Below are 20,946 nucleotides of genomic sequence, written 5' to 3' on the forward strand. Positions count from 1 at the left end.
ACATTTGTCTGAGACTTACACTAAATCAATTTTGTACCTAACTTTTGTAAATAAAGTATTTATATGTTCAGAGATCTATGCAAATTGCCTAAAGAGGTCTTGAGTGTAATGTAATTAACCCTTTAACTCTCAGAAGTGATTAACACATAACTTCTCCCCATAATATCCATACATTACCCAGCATAAAGGTAATGAGAATACTCAGACTTATCAGGTTGAAGTTGTCATCTTGATCCAGTACCACATTCTCATAACTTATTCACAAGGAAATGTTTAGCAGCTAGAGAGAAGAATTAACAATCAGATCTTGGGAGTTGAAGGATAAAGATGTTCTAGTATCTAGTTCTAGTGTGGCATGCAGTACAGCCCACTGCAACAAGACTCACTTGCATCTCTACCTCTGAGACCCAAACTTAGTAACTAGAGGTGTTGCCCTGTTACAAGTCCACCCCCTGAGGATTTCCCCCATATAAAAACAAACTACTCAGCCTTAAATTAACCTTTAGCTCCCAGGAGTGATTAACAAGTAACTTCTCCCTGTGATGTCTAAACATGATCCAGCATGCAGTTCATGAGAATATTCAAACTTATCTCGATCTGATACCAAATTCTCATAACTTATTTACAAAGAAATGCGTGTCAGCTGGAGGGGAGAATTACCAATCAGATCTTGGGAGTTAAAGGGTAAATATGAAAGCTTGGCATCTCAGCTGTCTTGTTCTCATCACATTTGGTTCTCGGCCAAAACATTCCTAGAAACAAGTTTCATGAGGTAATTCTCTTACAGTCAGTTGGGTGGTCCTGAAACTTCAAATGTCCTGCATGAATATTTGATTTTGCATGGTGACGACCAAGTAGTTTAGCAAGATGTTACTCACTCTTTGGTCTGCTCTTGCAAAGTGGAAGGAGGGCTCTCCCTCGTTAGGCTTAAACGGGTGAGGACTGCGAGACGGGGTGTGATTTCAGGGGTCTTCATTCTTAATAGGGTAAGCAGTCAATAATGGTTATTCCCTGTGGAGAATACAACAAAAGCGGAGCGTTGTGACCCACATCGGAAGTGGCAACATCGTTTCTCGAGTGTACAGTTTTTCCATTTAGCGTAATGAACAAGTTGTTCCTACAGTCCTTTACAATCCCGATGCCTTGGGTAGGTTGTGAACTTGGAGATGCCAAAAGCAACAACTTTTTTTAGCATAATCCCAAAAATAGGTCCTAATTTGTCATACGTGGCTCTTTGATGACGATCTTCTATCAATTGTGCCATTTGCTATCCAAAACAGGATTGCTAAATTAATGGTTTTTTTTAAAGAGTTCCCCTTTCCTTAGTTCTTGTTCTCGGAGAGTCATGCTCCGCCAACCTCGTCCGTAGGCTTGTCTGTGAGGATGGAACTTAAGTGACGTCACAGCTTACCCGTGGGTCTGGGGTCTTATACTCCTAAGGGAAATGCTTACTGAAGTTTTGGAGCCGGAAATGGGGTGGAATAGTCTATCATGACTGAAAACTTTTCAATCCAGTCAACAAGCTAAAATCTTACAGGCTCTTTTAATTATGTTTTCCCTGATCTCAGAACCCAAGGAGGTATTCTAAGTCAAATAAAAAAAATCGAGTGACAAATGGTAATTATTCCTCGTTGAGTGAACAGTTTACAAGACCTCGATGTTTCTTATTTCTGTATGCAGCAAAAGCAAACAAGCAAACTGTTCTTCAATTCGAAGCAGACACCGGAGGAAATTGATGTTTCCGTGAAGAAAAACCTATGAACGCTAAAAATAACAAACTTTTAAGTCGTACACATTGAATTCAAGTTGTTCCTGAGCCTCTATCAACTCGTTAACTGCTGCAACCTATAAGCAAAGTATACGTAACGCTCCGCATCGTAGTCATGTCCGGCTTGTCACGCAACGCTCTCCTCAATCCGAAAGTTGCAATGCTCTGAACCGTAAAATAATAACCAAGGCTTCGATTATTTAACGAGATGTTTATTCTATCATTAATTCATACCTTTACATTTGCTATCACAAAGAAGAAGAAGAAGACGAAGAAAATCGTTTGTTGACTGAATTAGTGCATCAAAGAAAAAAAATATGTCAATATGTAAAATAAAAAGATACCAATAAAAACCTAACACAAAATTAAATCTAGAATTTCCCTTCTATTGACTTTAAACAATAACATAGTTTATAATATGTATTAAATTCTACTTTAATAGAAATCTAACTTTTTAGAGAGATCACATGTCTCAACTATATGTAGTAACTGAATTTGAATTTACATTACTCAGCGTTTTCTACATGCGTTTTGATCGGTTCGTACTTCCGTTCCTCTGTCAAGTCAGTCAGTCCTTTCGTTCCTTCACTCGTTCTTTCGTTAAACAATCAAGCACTTGTTCTTTTTTTCGAACGCCTGTTTTTGGCATTTGTTGTTAGTTCCTTAGCATATCATTTCACGTCTTTAAACTACCTCCACGAATAACGCTGAAGAGAAAGCAGTCTGTCAAGAATTCCAACTTAGGGCGACGATATATATGTATTAAGTTCGTATCACACAGCGCTGAGCTGCTTATTTATCGTTGGTCAGGTGGAGAACAAGACTGTATCTTTACCGTCCTTCATTTTAGAGAGAAACAGTATATATTTTTTATGTTTTGCTCGAATTTATGTGAGTGAGCTTTAAGTTTTGCTTTCATTTCATCAAGTTCATTTATGAGTGCGTCAATGGCCTGCCCAAAAGCTTCCTTTGTTTGCGCTGAGAACCATTTCCCAACCAAATGACCGCCAAACATTCCGAGTAGAGCTCCAACGAGGGCACCAACGATTGGAACAGGAATAAAAATTTGGCCTACAATCGTCCCAGCGATACTTCCGCCGGTACGAAAAAGCGCCAATATCACTTTGTCAACCACTTCCGCGATGAACTCCTTTCTTGTTTTAATTAATACTCCACCTCTCCATTTCGCGTACTCCTTACGAATGTCCACAATTGCCATAATGGTTTCGATAACCATGGTCGATACAACCCCAATGCCGATTCCGAGTTTCGAGAAGGCATTTCTCACAGCTCTTCCAGCTGCAGCCGCTGCAAAGTCGTCCCAAATTTCGGCACCCACCTTCGGTAGCTGCTGAATCCCATGCCAAAGTGTTCTTATCGCGGCACTTGATGTCTCCGAAAGGGCTTTCCCCGTTTTAGTTACCTGCAAGCTAATGTTAAGGTCACACAAACACCACATAACGAATGATTCACAGTTGTTGTTTGTCAGATGGTAGTATTTCTCGTTCATCCTTCTAAGAGCTCTTGCAATCACCTCTTCTGTCGAGTATTGTCGCAGTTCGTCCGGCCAAACAACCCTTTCCACTTCGATTCTTAACAGGTCCGTCTCTGAATCGACATCATTCTTTGCAATCAAGTCTCCGTCGGGCAAAGTCGCCTCCTGAATTTTCCCCAGCTGTTCGAGACATGAACCGGAACCGAGGGAGGTCGGAAACAACTGCTTCATGGCATTTCCCGGTGTGTTATAATAGTGAATGATCTTTGGCTTTCCGCTCTTCTCGTCTATTCCGCTGCAGAGAAAATGGTGCGCGTACTCCAACGAACTACCCGGGTTTCTTGTCATCAAGAGGTGGTCGCCTGGTTTCATGTCAGAGAGTCGACGGATCGGCTCCCTTGCTTGAAGTTGCCATCGAAGAAGATGCTTTTGCTCTTCGGATTTACGTTTCCTGATATCCTTCCAGATTTCTAAGGATTCCCTTGAAACCATTTTGATATCTACCGCATCCAGTGCATAGCAAGCTTTCAACTTCTCTACTGAAATTGAAAGCGTCACAAGAAGCCTTTATATATATTTCGGTTTCCACAACATGGGATTTTTCCCTGCTTTCATTTTCTCAAAAATAGCTCAAAGGGACTTTCCCTTCTCATGGTTTAATAGATACTTGCATCAGCTAACCTTATTTGGGTGTTCTCATTGGCTGCAGAAAAGACGTAACGTAAAACGTTTAAAACAATTGAGCAAACCACGAGTGGGAGGGAAACGGTAGCGTGGTGAAACTAAAAAACTTACGTTCACAGCAATGGCTCCATACGTACGTTTCAAAACTTTGCACAACAATGCAAGATCACCAAATTTTGCGCAGACTGATCGATTCGAGGAAAATTATTTATGTTTCTGTCTGGAACTCAAAGGAGCGTTCTAATGTGACACTTAAGTAAACTTCTGGCGCCGTTAGTTAGGGTAAACACATGTGCATCGAGCCATAAGTAAAAATCTCAAGATCTATGAAAATTCACAATTCAATCAATTTTGTTTTATTGACATTTGACTGAGCTAACATTTAAAACTGTTTACGCATTATTGGGAAACCAAGCCACATCCCAAAATAATTTCACGTAATATATATCTAAAAATTAACTTAGGAGCTGTAGTTGATATGAAAGAAGCCTTAATCAACATCCACGCACAGAATTCAACAGCTGATTATCTAATTGTTTTTGTGTAAAGCTACAAGATATTCATTAAGAGCAAGAGAGATTCATATCTTTATTGAATAATGATGCTAATTATAAAACCGGCGGCGCTCGTAGGTGATAGGAAACGAATCCTTTGTTCTCATTAGCTACCCGAGCAGGCAATATGGCCTCATCTTACCCGCTTGGGATTGCCCGCATTAATGGAGTGAACCCTTAAAGTTCTTAACTTTTGGACAATGTCAGTGCTTGAGTCCCCAAAAGCAGCAGAAGACAGTCAAAACAACGAAAACATAAACGATTCTCGTAGGTTCATTGTGCTATAAACACAGTTGGCTTTCTTCTCCGACTCTCGAAATAAACAAGTAATTCTTGATCCATATCAGAGCAAAATCTTTTTGTGATCTAACCAATCCTTTATTTGCCAAGCTTGTTCGCTTAAAATGGCTTAGCCTTGTTTTTCTTCCCCTTTTTTTAAAACGCAGAAAGAGAACTCGGTCAATATCCAGCCATCTTGACCTCACGCTTGGTCACTAACGCATATATATGGGTCACGCCATGTGTGTGTAATTTGATTGGTCACTTTAGTTGCTGTCTATGACGGAACGGACAGTGAGTGGCGTAGCCAATCAGACTGAAGCATCTGTGACGTGACAGATTTAAAGTGCTAAAGTCTGTTGGAGGTTGCAAGTGGGTCCCTTACAAACGCATATCCCTTGAATGGGCGCGAGGCGCTTATTTACAATTCTGGAACAAAAAGGCAGGGAGGGGGGGATTAACCATCGTTTGAGTTTTACTTCGAATGAAATGAATCGCTTTATTGTCCCATGGAAATTAATAAACAGGGAACGTTGTCATATGAACTTAGTCCTTTGATGCCTAAGAGTGACCAACATCTAATTTCTCCTTCCAATATCGCCCCTGAATCACAAATTATTGTCACAGGAAGAAAGGATATAATCAACCACTTAAAATGCTCTTGATTGTTTAACAAATTCTCCTTCTCAGTAACCCCGGAAATGTGTAGAGAGTAGTATGGAGAATATGCATACTGATGTTAGAGTGTAAAGGGTCAAACTCGATTTTACATGAATTAAAGGCCGGGGGAAGGAAACCTCGACAGCTCTATAGCTAAGGGGAAATACTTCTTCCAAGTTCTTGAGATTTGGAAACAACCTCTGGCTGAATTTCCCACTACAAATTACAGCTAATCGTAGAGCCGCATAAATCTATTCTTCTGAAGTCAAGCTAGCATCACAATTCAAAGTAATTGTCATTGTTCTGAAGAGTAAGTCCTCAGTTATCAAGATCAGCCTTATCAAATGGGTGGCGGGTTTCTCTCGCTTCAGCACCTCAAGCTCTGAGAGACTTTTATCGCGTTATTTACACTCGCTATGAATGACGGAGCGAGCTAACTTACACAAGCTTGTGGAGAGAAAAAAAATCTATCACTTAGGATAAAACAGTTCAGTGTCTTTTCTTTTAGTCGGATAAATGTGAGGCCAAAGTAAAAGCAAAGGCCCAGATATCCCTCAATAGCTTCTCCACAGCTTCGCTATTACTCCAACTGTTGGGTAATCCAGCCTTGGCGACAACTTCCCATCGTGTCATAACTTTACTGAAGGCAGATACGTGTTTTGTGGGTCGAGAATACTCAGTAACCTCGTTCATACTGATACGAAGGGCTTTCCTAAATTCGCTTTGCATTGCTAAGTCTTCGTTCAGCTTGTATATCCGGGACTTTTTGTGTCGAATCAAGGCCACCTCCTTCCAAACTTCCGGTTTAACTACATAAGGACATCGGGAAGCCTGTGCGGAATGTTGAGGCTGCAAGGTATCACGGTACTGTTCATAAGCAGTTCCACGTATGTCCTCTGAGCGCAGTGCATGGCGGGTCTGTAATAAGAAACGGACATCAGTCTCGACTCCGTCTAGATCAGTGATGTCATGATCTTCGGGATTTTCCCGCCAAGACCTCTTCACATCTACCGCACACCAGCGCAGCTTGGGATACATGATTTCGAGAAAATTGAAAGCTCCATCTGTGACAACACAGAATTCGTGATCCGTGTGTATTTCAACCAGGTAGGACTCTGAGCTTTTTTCCTCTAAAAACCCGCGTTGCATCAGAAAACCCATGATTTTCTCATGCGATGTAACGATTGTAAAGAAAGAGCTTCGAGAGGGTTTCCGGTTTGGTGCCTTTTTTCCATCCTCCCCGACTTCGTTGTTCTTTCGCTTCTTAACTTTTCGACTTTTTAGAGTCTTGACGTACTTTTTGTCATTTCTAGGAGTGGTGGAGAGCACACTGGGTCGAGGTTTGTAACCACGTGACAGATTTGTTTGGAACACACTAACAGTTGGCGATTCTGTGTCCTCAGTAAATGATTTCGGAATATTTAAAACATAAATGCGTCCGAAGTGAACGGCGAACTCCATTTCACCGTGAATGGAAGGCACAAAATCCCTCTCTATCACCTGGAAAAATTGAAAAAAAAAGGAAGTGAAGGGAACAGTCTCAATTCATAGCCTACGAGGGGAAGGGGAGCTTAGAGAATTTTCTCTGTGTGACGATAAAAATTACCTGAAACCCCATAGGGCTCTAGAATAATTTTATGCGTTCCCCCTCCCCCATTGGCAGTTAATTGGCAGTCAATTTACTATAGTCCCCCTTTATACTCTGTTAGCAACGACTGATCTCCCCCTATGTTGCCCCTGAAAACCATGTGAACCCCCAAAAATCCTCCAACTTCCCTCCCCCCCGACATCCCGCCAAATAACAATGACTGGTCTTGAATCTTTGAATCAAGGTCTTTAGGTTCAAAAATCAAATGTTCAACAGAAGGTGATGTAATGGAAAATGAGATGAAGAAAGGCCCAAAAACATTCAGGGAAATAATGCTAATTTTTTATAATTTGTTTTTTAAAACAATGGCAAATATTTTATTCGTGGAATCATGCATTCGTAAAGCTCACAAGATTCGTCTCTGGTACGGAGATCTCCGTCGTTTCCCGGTATCAACCCGAGCCCCCAAAACTTTTAGATCACTGTCTAAAGCACTGCACGAAGATCTATAAAGTCTCTCGATATCAACCAGAGCGCCTCCAAAACTTTCAGATCAGTGTCCAAAGCACTGCACGAAGATCTGCGAAGTTTCCCGATATCAACCCGAGTGCCTTCAAAACTTTCAGAGCAGCGTCTACAGCACTGTAACAGTCATCGTAATTCATACCTGAACTTGAGTGAGAAACTTCTCCTTAAAGCTTTGGAATTCATATCGGCTAAAGGCGGCTCCTATACGCCTAAGGTCAGATCTCGGATTTATCAGCATGGGCACGTACAAAGCCAGACTATCATGGGTGGGGTGGTGATATCCGTAGTACGGCACTAAAGTGATGCGGTCATCGTCACTAAGAGAACCTTCTATCACCATGAGTTTGGCTTCCTTAACGAAGCAAACTGACATAATGGCAGCCCTATTACGCAAGGCTTGCGTTGCCATGGCATTCAGTGCTCGCTCTACTGAAGCCACAGCAGACTCAGTACCAATAGCTTGAAGGACAAGACCAAATCCTGACCCGGGGAGACTGGGACGAATTGTTACTCTCGCACCAGTCTTTTTCGACAACTCATACGCGTTATGCCTTTCTGAGCCCGCCATGGCATATGACAGCTCCTCTGACAAGAAAATAACACGGTCGATTTCTGATGCACTGATTGTAAGAAGCACTTCAACGTCACCGTAAAGTGCCAACAGATGAAAAGCGCGTTGCATGTGCTCCTTGAGCAGGCGCAAGTGTTCTGCGTCCAGCAGTTCTGATAGTTTGGCCACGCCTAATAGTGACGCAAATGGTTGAGGAATTTCTGCTTCGAGAGTGGAGTTGTAAGCTTGGAAAAAAGTCAGCAGGATCTCACCGATTTCTTCATCACCGAGAGTGATTGGAACACTGGCCTCGTTTTCTGAGGATTCCAATGACGGTAAAGATGCAAGAACATCTCGCCACTCCTGGATAAGAACTATGTCGCTCACTTGTCCAGTTGAAATCTGAAAGCACCTTTCCCAAACACTTTCCATGTTGAAATTTTGCACCAAATTCTTGGAAGCGCAGAACATCAGCAACAAGAAAGTTAGCTCATTTGACTTAATCCCTGCCTCAACACCATGTCCTGCGAGCCCCGTCACATGACCCCAACTGAGGAGGAGACGGAGAACTGGCAAGAGACCTGGGTATGATCTTATGTAGCTGGATAACACAATAGCTTTGAGGAGACCTTCCCATGAGGCTGAGAGATCACCTGTTACTTTAACTAAGGGACCCCCATAATTGGACGGGTTCTGGCAAGAAATCACCTGAAATCAAATAAAAACAGCGTTATTAGACACAGTTATTTTCAGGGAGAGAATCTCCTGGCAGAATACTCTTAGCCATAGGAAAAAAATTCTTAAAAAGCGCTCATCTGGGAGTCTTCCACCGAGTTTCCATGTCATTTCACGTAAACAAGCATAGTGGTCAATCTTTTTGTCTCCTTTTTTGAATGGAAGGGTGACCTCTTTCATTCTAGAAGATTATATACCAAGTTTGGGTGCAGAAAGGGAACATAGCAAAAAAAAAAAAGAAAAGTGGATTATGTGAATTCATTGAGTGCTCGAGAATTTAATCATTGATGACGATTGTATCGAGAATTTCCGCATGTATACAAGGTGTCGCTACTCCGAGATGAGTTTGCTAGATCCTCAGATAAACGATACAGTTATAGGATGACATGACAGAGGTCACAGCGCAAGCATTATTTAAGAGAAATAATCCACCTCCCTCAACTTCAAGACAGCACTTACTGGAACTTTAGCGGACTCCACCAGACGCGCATGCTTAAACAGCTTTTTCATGATTGGGTGTAATTTCGTCAATAAGGCGATCTGTTCCTCTCGATCCAATCCTTTTCGTCGCGCGACGCGCACAGAGTTTAGCACACAAAGATCAAGATCCGAATCTGTTCTGAAGAGAAGTGTCGCTGAAGAACCGAATAAAGCAAGACTCATTCCAGGAATTTCTCTAGCAATGAGATTCTTTTTCTGAAGTCTTTCTTCAAAACACGGTAAGAGAATTCTTCTGTCTTTCTCAAAGACCTTCAAAACGCTTTCATTAATCGACTCTACGATGCTTGGAGACTCCTGTTCCTCACATGCTCTTTCTGTTCTGATTGACAGCATAACGTCATCAACTAGCCACGGAAAGCTTAAGAACTGTTTTGAAGGGGTTCCATCCGAGCCATTTTCTGCTGCGTCGGTCGATTGCTTGTTGCTGTACGCCACGTAGTACCAGGCCGAGGCCTTTCTTCGCATTTCTTCGGAAATAACATCTTCGGCTCCTCGAATATCTTCGTTCACTTCAAACTCTCTGAAGAACCTTCTGCGAAAGCTTTCGCGTATTTTAGTGAGAATTTGCCCAACTAGGTCAGCAATCTCGACTTTTTCTCTTCCAAGACGAGAGTGTACTTTAAGAAAACAGCCCGAGAGCAGCTCGGCTTCTGTCTCAATTCCGTAGAGGTTCATTAGCGTTTGAAGCTGGTTGGAGTATTCCTCATACAGCTCCTTTGCTTCGTCTTGGTACCTCTGGAAATGGGGCACTAATAAAGCGGAGTCGATGTGTGGTTTCTTTCGTGGAACCTCTCTCCCTATACTGTCTTTAAATGCTCTGCACTCCCGATAAAGCTTTCCCAAAACCTTGTCTGAAGGGTAGCTGGGTTTGTCGGATTTCATCATGAAATCAGGAAACTTTAAGACTTTCGCCTCTTTGGGCATTTCGGGCCATTCCCCCGTCTTTGGAGCGTCAACTGCTAATGAATGAAGCTCAGCTAATTTAAGACATAGTGACGACTCGACCCCTCCCTCGTCACAATCGGCATGTGCTTTATGTGCGTTGTCAATCACACCAAGCTGGTCAAACCGGATATATTCGGCTACAAATTCGGTCATGTGATGTATTTGAATTGGTCCTTGGACTATTTTTTTAGGGGGTGCTTCGTAATTCATCGGTGGAAAAAGTTTTCTCTTTGGCAAAAGCTCTTTATTCCAGCAGACAAAGTACAGGTCGCCATCGAGATCTCCACCTGACAAGAAGAAAGTAATGATTACAATTTGAAGACATCCTTACCGGTGGCATTAACGCTTTCAGCCCTAAGATTTCCACAGTAATTCTCCTCACCGTCTACCAGACAATTCTTATGATGTTAGTTCGGAGAATGTGTTATTAGATCAACGGATAATCCCCTAATGAATATTGTTATTTATTCTCGTCACTTTTCTCTTGATATTGTATTGATATTGTCATGAAGAATTCCGGCTTTGGTCACTCATGCGAATTAAAGGTTAAGCATGAACGCGTGAGCTTACAGAGTCCAGAGAAAGAGCAGAGAAAGAGCACCTTAAGAAAGATCATTAATATAAACTACACACCCAAAAGTGAATAGAGCTTTTCCCGCATGTTGATTGGTTAGTTCTGAAGTAAATAGCGGAAACTTTTCACCGAAGAGTAGCCAATGAGACAAAATCGCACGTCAAGTGTTTAATTTCCGACCATTAACTACTCTGCCGCCGAAAAGAAGTAGACTTATAAAAGAACTTGATTGAATCCTTATGTGTTTTCATATTCTACCCCTGGATGGAGGTTAAGAATAATTATTCGACCAAAAAAATTAAAGTTCAGTTTGAGCCAAATCCTTTGCGTGCACTACTGGATATCTCCTCGCACATGCGCATACTAAGAGAAAATTTGTAAACACGAAGACACCGTCATTCCATGCTCTGTTCATGCGCAATGGCGACAGCGGTATTGGTGGTGAGTCGCGCGTTAGTCAAGAAGGAGAAAAATTGTGAATGACCAGTTTTTTTTCGTCACTCTTTTGCCTATGATGAAACCTGGTGATCAATACTGAAGGATCAGAAATAATTATTAACATTAATTATACCTGCCATTTCACTCGGATGAGGGCGTGGTCCATGATTAGGAAACACGACACAGTCCACCAAATGAACGAGTTGAGCCGCGTATACTGCGGTCAGCTGTCTGACATCCCCGGGATGGAGACAAGGGTTTCTTGTTATCACTACCGGTCCTTTGAGGATATGCTTTTTTGATTTACTGAATTCTCCTTCGTGATCAGGGTCATTGGAAGTCGCTGAATACTGTGCAAATACCTGGAGAGACATCAGTTTGAGAAGAAATGTTAGAGCTCGTAGACAAACGTAATTTAAGCAGTAATGGCAAAAAAGAAAAAAATGGAAAAAATCCATTGAGCATCAAAAGGGATTCGGGACCACTCGTTTCGCTTTACTTCGCAGAGTGACAGGTTTAGATAAACTGGTCACTCGCGTTTTTTCGCGCGTTGATAGAGAGATAAATTTGTTTATAAACGACAAAATCCTTCAGGACAATCTAAGAGTACATAATATTTAATTTTGCCGGCTAAACTAACTAATAATTGATACAGTATTAATATCGTTAATTGATTGATTAATAATTAACTAATAACTAATACAGTATTATAAGAATAAAAATCAATCATATCATTAGAGCCGCTTTTCTAGGATGCCGTGTCTCATTCAAAAGTTATAATGACGCACTAAATTTTGAATTCGCGATAGGAAACAGTCGATCAGAATCCATGGGAAAGGCTGTTCCAACTGTTCCACAACGAAACACCCTTACAGGAAAAACTTATCCTCAAATAGTTGGTTTATTTCACTTTCTTCCGAATGGCCGTTGTAATTAAAGATGGTTTTGGTCTAACGACACACAATTTATTTACACTGAACACTAACAAAAAGTAACAACAGCGAGAATAATCACAGATCAAACTATTTTTATTCTAACCTCGCCTGGCTTTAAGGTCCCCGTCTCATCCATGACACCTATCATAAGTCGAGCCTCCGCTGGTGGAAGGAGAATGCGGGCTCGACTAAGCAGATTTTGCATTCGCTCTTTGTACAGTGCTACCAACAAAGACTTAAAGAAGGGTTCAGTGGTCAGTTGTATTCCAGCTTGAGACAGGCTCGTGTAAGCGATGCCAGTTTTGGCCCCCGAAGTCATCTGCTGAGAAGCCAGCTGTTCGTTTACAAGCATTCCTTAAAATCAAATACAATCAGGTTACTCACAATAAAGAGGCTAGAACAGAGAGTCTGGTAACAAGTCTTTTCCAGGTTCTTTGCTTCTCAAGTTTCAGAGGTGATGCTACCTCGGCTCCGCAGAATTGCTTTGGTAAGTGCTGACTTAGAGGAAAACTGAGTCTAGTGCACAAAGTCGAGGCTAATCATTAACTTCTGGGAGAAAAAAGATAAAAAAGCGAAATATTTCATGTTTAAACATTTCTTTTGTAATTACGTCCCACTGCACAATTAGGAACCATTTGTAGCAGAAGACAAGCAATGCAAGTCAAACCACATAAGAAATTAAGTATGCTTCATGATTCAGATTTCGGCCTCGACCCACTGTACTCGACCCAGCTTCCTTATACTTACTCACGTTCACACATGGCGACGTCTATTTGAAACAGATCGATTATTTACGTTCTCACCTGCCAATCGGTCCAACATATTATGCTGTAATTTCATGAATACATCATCCGGGATACCGAGATTCGACAAAAGAATGATCAACTGGTGATTCAAGAAAACGGCCTGGGGACGAGAGGTCTGTAGCACTTCAATCCGTCGATGGGAGCTTTCAAACTTGCGCATGCTCGGGCGGAAGACCGCTATGTTGTCTGGAAGCCTGGGATCAAGTGTTAGAACTCCTTTACATCCAGCAAAGCGAACTTGGATCGCGGAAGGCAAAAAGTTCTTGGCTATCTTCCTGGCGACCTGCCAAGGAGAAGAAGTGCAACGGTTGTCGAGCGTGGAGAGACTAACTCAATGTTAATGACGCTGAGAAAGCACACAGTTGTTGGCAAGCTCAAGGAAAAAGGCTCTGTAAGCGTCAAGTTGGTTAACATCAGTCTAGCGTTGAGTAGTGCATCCTTACAAAATATGACTTCACTCGCGATCAACGCGCGTGCGCAATACAGAGGAGTGACTTCTCGTCTACATAAAAACGATGACAGTAGCAGAAATCACCGGTTCTAAAAATGATATTTCTGACATTCTTGCTATGAATAGAAACAACTATACTTGAAGCGATTGCATTAACTGAGTTTCAAGTCTTTTTCCCTATAACAATTACTGATAGTGTTTCTGTTCTCTGAGTTCAAATCCTCACCTGGCGAGCAAGAGATTCCGAAATTCTTCCCACACCATCGGAGAAGCAGTAGCTATCATCCGGTGTTTTAATGTCGTCATCCATTTCCCAATCGGTCCCTTCACTGAGGTCGATACCAACTGCGTCCATGGATGTCGAAAAGCACTGACCCATTCGCGCCATGAATGTGGCAACACAACTAAGGATAGATGGGAAACTTGTTGAGAATTTAAAGGAAAATGATTGGCGCTCACTCGCCACGTGAGTTATCACGCAATAGCCTAACCCGTTTTCGGATCAATGTTAGTATCTAAGCAACTGTGTACCTACCCCTCCCCTGGCACAACTACAGTCAACCAGTAACAAGTTAGGGTCAATGCTGGGTTAGGGGAGGGGTAGGTGCGCAGCTACTGAAATTGATCCCCGTTTTCCATGGCATGCACGAACTTCTCACTAGGAGTAACGCTGCTATTTTTAGATCTAAATGCTCCATTACGGGTAACCTCCCCCCCCCCCCCAACCCTTTGGCATTAGGTCAGGTTTTCCTGATTTCGATCGTTTTTAGATGTCCATCAAAACCTCACATGTCCATAAACATTTTTTCGATCTTAGTACCTTATTCTAGAAAAGTCTCCCATCCAATTTCTTATCTCCTCTGGCTGAGGACTGGGACGAACAAACCAGCAGCCGTGATTGCGCAACTGACTATTGGAAGATCCCAAAAAAAGGAATCTATCCCCGCCTGCGATCACTCCGCTGTCCAAGATCCGCCTCAAACGTTCTAAAATGTTATCAATGGCTCCAGCTGCGGATGAGAGCCTCGAGAAGTCTTCATCACGAAAGTTCACACACAAAAACTGGTCTGTGTTGTAATTGCGAAGGACACGATTTTTGGACATGATCTCTGGTGTGTAGTAAAGGAGCCTTGTGGGTGTAATCACCATCCGTTTTATCATGGCGCACTGATCGGGTAGCAGTTGCTTTGGGAATCCCCCTAGATTCAGATTTGTTTCGTTCAGCAAGGCTTCGAGTTGGGCCTCTGGATCGCAGAATAAATTCCGATGGAGAGCCGTGCCAAGTCTTTCCAAGGCAGACAATGTTGTTTTTTCAGGTTTGCTTCCAAGCAAAGTGGCGAACTTGGTCGTGATTCTACCCCTGGCGAATGGGAAGGAACTCAGAACACATTGCGCGGCGTATTTGACGACAAAAGGTAACTCCTTGGAAATGTTCACCTCTGGTAATCGTCTCACAGATTTGCGCATAGAAACAAAGAACGACTTCTTGTCATATCTAGCAATGCTTTTAAGTACCTCTTTGACATGTTGCCATTCACTCGCCTTAAAGGTAAAGTTGTAGGCGAAGCACAAACCAAAAGCTTCCCCGCTGTCCCCGATTTCTGTAACACGCTCCCAATTCACCACGTCGTCAATACGTGCGAGATCCGAACTCGTCAAAAGAGCTTCGGTATCATCTTCGGACCCCACTTGAGAACTTTCGGCACTACTGCGGTTGACTCCGGAGGTCGTTTGATCATCTTCGGAATCGCTCGAGTACTCGCTGGAGAAGCCACGATCGTCATCAAAATCGAAGTCGTAGTCGTTCTCATCGAAGTACCAATCTTCAAAGTCGTTTTCTTCGTCATCCTGCTCTTTCTTGATTAAATTCTTCGCTCTATAGATGCGTGGAGGATGCCTCAGGGAGATTATTACCTCTTGAGACGAAGATGAGCTCCGTTTGTCCACCAAAACAAATTCTCTCAGTTCGCTGTAACGTATTTGCAGCTTGTACAGATCTGCTTTCCATTTACTGAATGGATTAGCCATTGTAAAACAGATCAACAATGTTCGCAGATCATGCTGAAACGCAACGCGAATGTTTTCCATCCGCTTGGTGGAGTTGAAAGGCCAGTGAATGCAGAAATGCGCTCGATTCCAAAAGTACCCCAGATTGATGGCTTCTGCTTTGATGACAAGCACCTGTTTGGAATACTTTTGACTCTGTGAGGGCTCATCTCGACATAACCAGTGCTTCTCCGTTTCAGATCGATACGCTTTGGGACGCGAACACCACGACTGAACGATATGAGTAAAGAATTTTTCTTTTTTGCGGAAAATTTGGTCTTCACAAGGCTCTAACTGTAGGCGAAGAATGACTGAGTGACTTTGGTGCGAAGTGCTCTCCTCCCCTGCTGAACTCTCAGCATCTTTAACAACTTCAGAGGTTTCTGGCGCCAAGGACTTCAAATCAAAATATCTCTCGAAGTATTCTGTCAGTTGGCTAACTTCCTTGTTGTTGTTACTATCTGTGACAACATTGAAAATAGCGATACGTACATTTGGAACACGCTTCTTTCTTCTCTTTCTGGGTCCTCCTGATGCGAGACTTTCTCCTCGTTCATGGATGGTCATTGCTTCGACGCTGTATTCATTTTCCACGTCATCATCCTCTTCCTCAGCTTGTGGTTCCTCTTCTGCGCATGCCATGCTCGGCGGTTCAACGGGATGTGACCGTTGGCTCAAGTCTGGTTTCTTCATCTCACAACCGAATGACTCTGCCTGTAATCGTGCTGTGGAATATTGTTGCAACCTCATTGCGCATTCCATGTTGTTTTCCATTTTGATAGCATCGAACGCGTTCGTTTGCTCTTTGCAATCACTGCAGATGACGACAAACCGGCTGTCGGGTCTGCGAGATGCTCGCCCGCGACTCTGCACTATTCCCCGTACAGTCAATGCGCTGTCAAAGCGGATGACCAGGTTACACACTGGTACGTCCAGTCCCTCCTCTAAAACGCTCGTGCTGACAAGTAATTTAACTTCACCAGATCTTAACTTCTTGAGGATTTCCTCTTGTTCTCCTCTCCAGTCCATTCCATCGCTTCCCCGCCCATGACCGACGAGGAAGGCTGGGTTCAACTTTTCGCAAATTTCAGTTTCTTTCCGTAGCCGTTCACAGAGCTTGTGGGCAGTCCTCCTCATTTTGACAAAAATGATCCCTCTGGAAGTTTCGTCTTTTTCAACTCGAAGAATAAAATTTTCAAGTTCCTTGGTGAGGTGTTGATACCTGTCACTGAATGCGAAAAAGCTTGAAACTCGTCTGAGGTCTTTGATCGACGATTCTAGAACCTTTAGCGCATTTAAGGAACCAACGAGCTTCTTCTTGAGCCGTTCCAAAGGGGATGTGGCCATTCGAAGCTGTTTAATGCACTCTTCAAGACACTCCACAGCATACTCGTTCCCCAAGATGTTGTTCACTTCAATCACACTGAGCATGTGCATGGCATGTTCCCCAAGCGCCAAGCCCTTTACGCGGCTCTTGTCACCATAGCAACGTTCAATCAACTTACGCAAAGCACCGCGGTAGTTGTGTTTTAGAACTTGCAACTTGTCAAGCGCTCGAGGACACTTGGCTTCCCATTCGATAAGCTCTTTCAAGGAGTTTAGGTACAACTCCACGTTTGATTCAAATACTGTTTGCTTGGTGTTAAGAGGAACCACCTGATATTCTGTATCCGGTCGGTTCCAGTACACCTCTAGGTCTGTAGACCGAGTAGGCATGCGCCCACATGCGGATAGGTTCGACAGAAGTTCCTCCAACTTTTTCGAGGTAGCCTGAAGTGTATCGGCGCCTGCTGGAGAGGCAGTCAGTGCCAGCACTAGAGGCTTACACCTGTTACTTGTGACCCTGTAGAAATCTCTCATGACCTGATTGTAGCAATGATTTCCAAGGCAATGATGGGCCTCGTCGAAAACGAGAACAGAAATATCAGACATGCGCACCACCACAGGATCACTGGCCATAAGGTTTAACAAAATCTGGTGGGTCAAAACCAGGAGATCGATTTTATTCTCTACCAGCGCCTGAACGGTGGTTATCCAACGCGACTTATCGCCCGGGAAACGTCCAACATCTCCCGCTAATATCTCCACTCTGAGATCTGGAACTTGGGACTTGATGTAGTCACTCTGTTGGTACACAAGTGGTATGCGGTCCACCAAGAACACCATCAATTTGTTTGGGTTTAGTTTTTTCATACAGCTCAGCACCATGGCTGCAATCAAAGTCTTCCCCGAGCCCGTAGGAAGGTAGACCAGCGTGTTTCCGCGCAAGGCTTCCAGAAACATTTCTAGTTGATATCCGCGCGGGATCTGCTTCGTAAAAGAGAAGACTTGCTCTTTAGTTAGGTCGTTCCGTACATCGCAATAAATCAAAGGCTCTGAAGGAGTTTCATTCTGTTCAATAGCATCTGGAAGTTGTAGCTGAGAAATATTAACAACCTCAAGGCCATACTGCAAAAGTTTGTCTTTAATGTGCTTCAATCTTTTCCCTCTGATTTCCTCATACCCCTTTTTGAAATATACGTTTTCAATCTTGAAACAAATCAGGGTGTTTTCGTGTACAATGCTGACTGTACCCACGTAATCATTGCACTGTTTGCAAAGAATTTTGTAAGGAGAAAAAGAGGCTTTTTTAGCGTCAGGGTTTGGAATCTTTCTAAGTGTTTTGTAGGCTTCTTCTTCCTTCTCTTTCTTTATGGCCATATGCGTCGCTGATGGAGGAACTGTAGCTAACATTAAAATATCCAGGGTAGCCAGCCCTGTGTTGCAGTGACCGCAGTACAGGGTAAGGCAACCCCTGTAAGCCATTGAATAACTGGTACACGTCAAAGAAATTTCTGCAAAAGTTTCAAAAATTGTAAATGAGTTTGACTTGCTGCTAGCTTTAAAAGTCCAGTCATTATTTATTGCTGGGGAGAGGGACGGGGGGAGATCCAAAGGAGTTTGGTTTTATTATGACAAAATTTACCCGACCCCCTCCCCCATAAGGCTCTCTTATATTCTTTTGAGTTCGCTCACGGTCAACTTTCTATGGTCACCTCTTCACACTCTGTTGGCGACGACTGTACTCTCCCCATTACCCCTGAATACCATGTTATCCCTCCTAAAATCTCTCAACTCCCCCCCCCCCCAATTTCTCAGGCGATGGTGGATGACTGATCCCTTATCCCAGGATAATACAAAGTAACGCAAAACTGAGGTCAGTGAGGTCTACCACCTGGGAGAGGGGTGGGTGGGGGATGGGGTGTACTTGCGTCAATTTTTGCCGGGTTCCTATTATATTCAATACAATACGGTCATGAAAATGCGACCCCATTCAGTGTCACATCCCCATTAAACTATCACTGAGAAGTACCCCCCCATTCCCCCGCCCCCCCAGTCTAACGACAAGACAAGTGGTAACCAAAAATTGACAAGGCACATTTTTTAATACCTGAAACTGAGAAGAAACCGATTTTCAAGAAGGTGCGTTTACGATAAAGATCGCAAAGGATATCGAGATCGAAGATAAATACAAAAATTAATTTTGAAATGACCAAAATTGGAAAAAATAAGAAATACCATGCCCCCTTCCTAAAGCAAACTCTTGGACAAAATTGAAACATTTCTGTTAGAATTTTTTATCAAGTAGAACTGTCTTTCAAAAACGTCATATGAATGAGAAAAAAGGTCCTAACAAAAGAGTCAACAAGTTGTTTATTGAGCTTGTGAGAGGGTTGGTACGACTAGAGAGACGAAAGTCGAGCTCTGCTAAAAAAGATTCTCCTTACGTAAGCTTCACGTTTCATATCTTGCATCAGCTGCATACCTCATACCTGTCTCCAAGCTTAATTTTACCCGAGAGCTATAAAGCTTTGCTGAATCGTTTACTATTTATTCCTGATTGAAATTCGTTAATTGGCTGGCTTCCTTCGATTCGTCAAATTTACTTAAAGTGTAGGTCATGTAAGTAAGGAAGTAATTAATTTAGTAACAACTTTATTTAGAGAAGCTAACACATGACATTATAACTGATAAACTAGTGGCCCTCTGCGCTGAAATATCAACCGAGTAATCATAAAATAGCTAAGAGTAGCAAAAAGTATTAATGTCAATCGCTCTATAAAATAACTAAGAATAATCCAAAGTATGAATATTAATCACAAAAACATCTATCATCTACAGTTAAAAATATATACAAAAACGAATTTAAAACATTTAGATATCACTATTTACAACACTATGCTAAGAAATGTATTGTTTTGAAAAACGCAAACGGGAAGACCGCTTGTCACTTCTGATTCAACATTTGATAATTTGGATTAGCTAAGTTTCTTCGATTCGTCAAATTTAACAAAATGTCAGGACTGCCGGTCACCCCTGACCGACTGACCACATAGCGTATGTTAGCTCGGCGTATTTTTAAGTCTAATTCTCGGGAAGAGTAAAACAAGTCTTTGCTCGAAAACCATTTCATTTTGTCTTACTTCCTGATATATGTTATTCCGATAGCCATGAGCCCGATATTCATTATATGAAACTCAACACCATCAAGTTTTCGATCGACAATGCAAATGCTGTAAATAATATTCAGCTTTTAAGGAACCGAATGTTTTGCTATACTGGGTCGTTATAGAAACGAATCTCTGATCGACTCGGTTGCTTATAACTGTGCCTGATCACGTTTTCGTTTATTAAAGTTATCGACGTGTTCCGGTGGGAAAGTGAGTTACAGTGCTCGTGCATGCATTAATATGAAACTCTAAATCCGCATAATCTCTGTTGGTTACAGTTTTTGCCCCTGGAAAAGTTTATAAATTTATCCATAAAGTTTCAAATCGTTCTTTTTAACTATTTCATCCACCCTTAGGCATCCCTGTTCAGTATTGGGTTTACGTGGCCCATTTTGCTTTGTTTGTGTCTAAGCAAGCTATTACGCTATCGATCGTTTCCTCCGAGGCAAAACTCTCTTGATCGCGTTAATATTCCCCAACTCTAAGAAAATTTCCCCGGATTAAAATCTACTGTATTACTGATATACTTAGCTTCCACTTGCAGATTGGACAAGAAATCGAAATCAGTTTTGTTGCTAACAACAACTAACTGCTTGATGGTTTAAGAACGCCGAGAAATACCGAGTGCATTACAAAAAGCATGTGCAAATCCTACCTTGAATTTGCTCGTAACTTTTTGTCTTGTTTAAACACCGTGCCAGTTTCTCCCAGACATCTCGACAGTCCTTACACCAGTCCAACTTTCACATGGTGTCTTGGATCAAAGCTTGGAGAGGAATCGATGTTACAAATTTTAAAGGAAATCGATCAAATTCCTTTCAAAACTTTCCGAGAAAACGGAAAACGGTCAGATTACTCTTCCGGGAAAACATCGCATAAATTAGCATAAGGGCTTCCCGAAGGTACTGGGGAGGATAAT

General features: G+C 42.4%; 2 protein-coding genes across 2 annotated transcripts; both read right to left on the bottom strand.

The window, feature by feature from the left end:
• Positions 1–1,964: 1,964 nt before the first annotated feature.
• LOC149044776 (uncharacterized) lies at positions 1,965–4,786 on the bottom strand. The gene has a single exon (XM_089206177.1). The coding sequence runs from the start codon at positions 3,753–3,755 to the stop codon at positions 2,610–2,612; it is 1,146 nt and encodes a 381-aa protein (XP_089062303.1). The 5' UTR covers positions 3,756–4,786; the 3' UTR covers positions 1,965–2,609.
• A 473-nt stretch (positions 4,787–5,259) lies between these two features.
• On the bottom strand, positions 5,260–20,889 carry LOC113678531 (uncharacterized). Its single transcript, XM_089206173.1, has 9 exons — positions 20,683–20,889; positions 14,312–18,371; positions 13,718–13,895; positions 13,038–13,323; positions 12,338–12,588; positions 11,433–11,661; positions 9,301–10,574; positions 7,696–8,814; positions 5,260–6,940 (listed from the first exon to the last, which is right to left on the bottom strand). Exons 2-9 carry the CDS (start codon positions 18,340–18,342, stop codon positions 5,945–5,947), a joined length of 8,364 nt encoding a protein of 2,787 aa, XP_089062299.1. The 5' UTR covers positions 18,343–18,371; positions 20,683–20,889; the 3' UTR covers positions 5,260–5,944.
• Between the last annotated feature and the right edge of the window lie 57 nt (positions 20,890–20,946).

Source organism: Pocillopora damicornis, chromosome 5 (assembly GCF_964200805.1).
Source record: "Pocillopora damicornis chromosome 5, jaPocDami1.2, whole genome shotgun sequence".
Lineage (NCBI taxonomy): Eukaryota > Metazoa > Cnidaria > Anthozoa > Scleractinia > Pocilloporidae > Pocillopora > Pocillopora damicornis.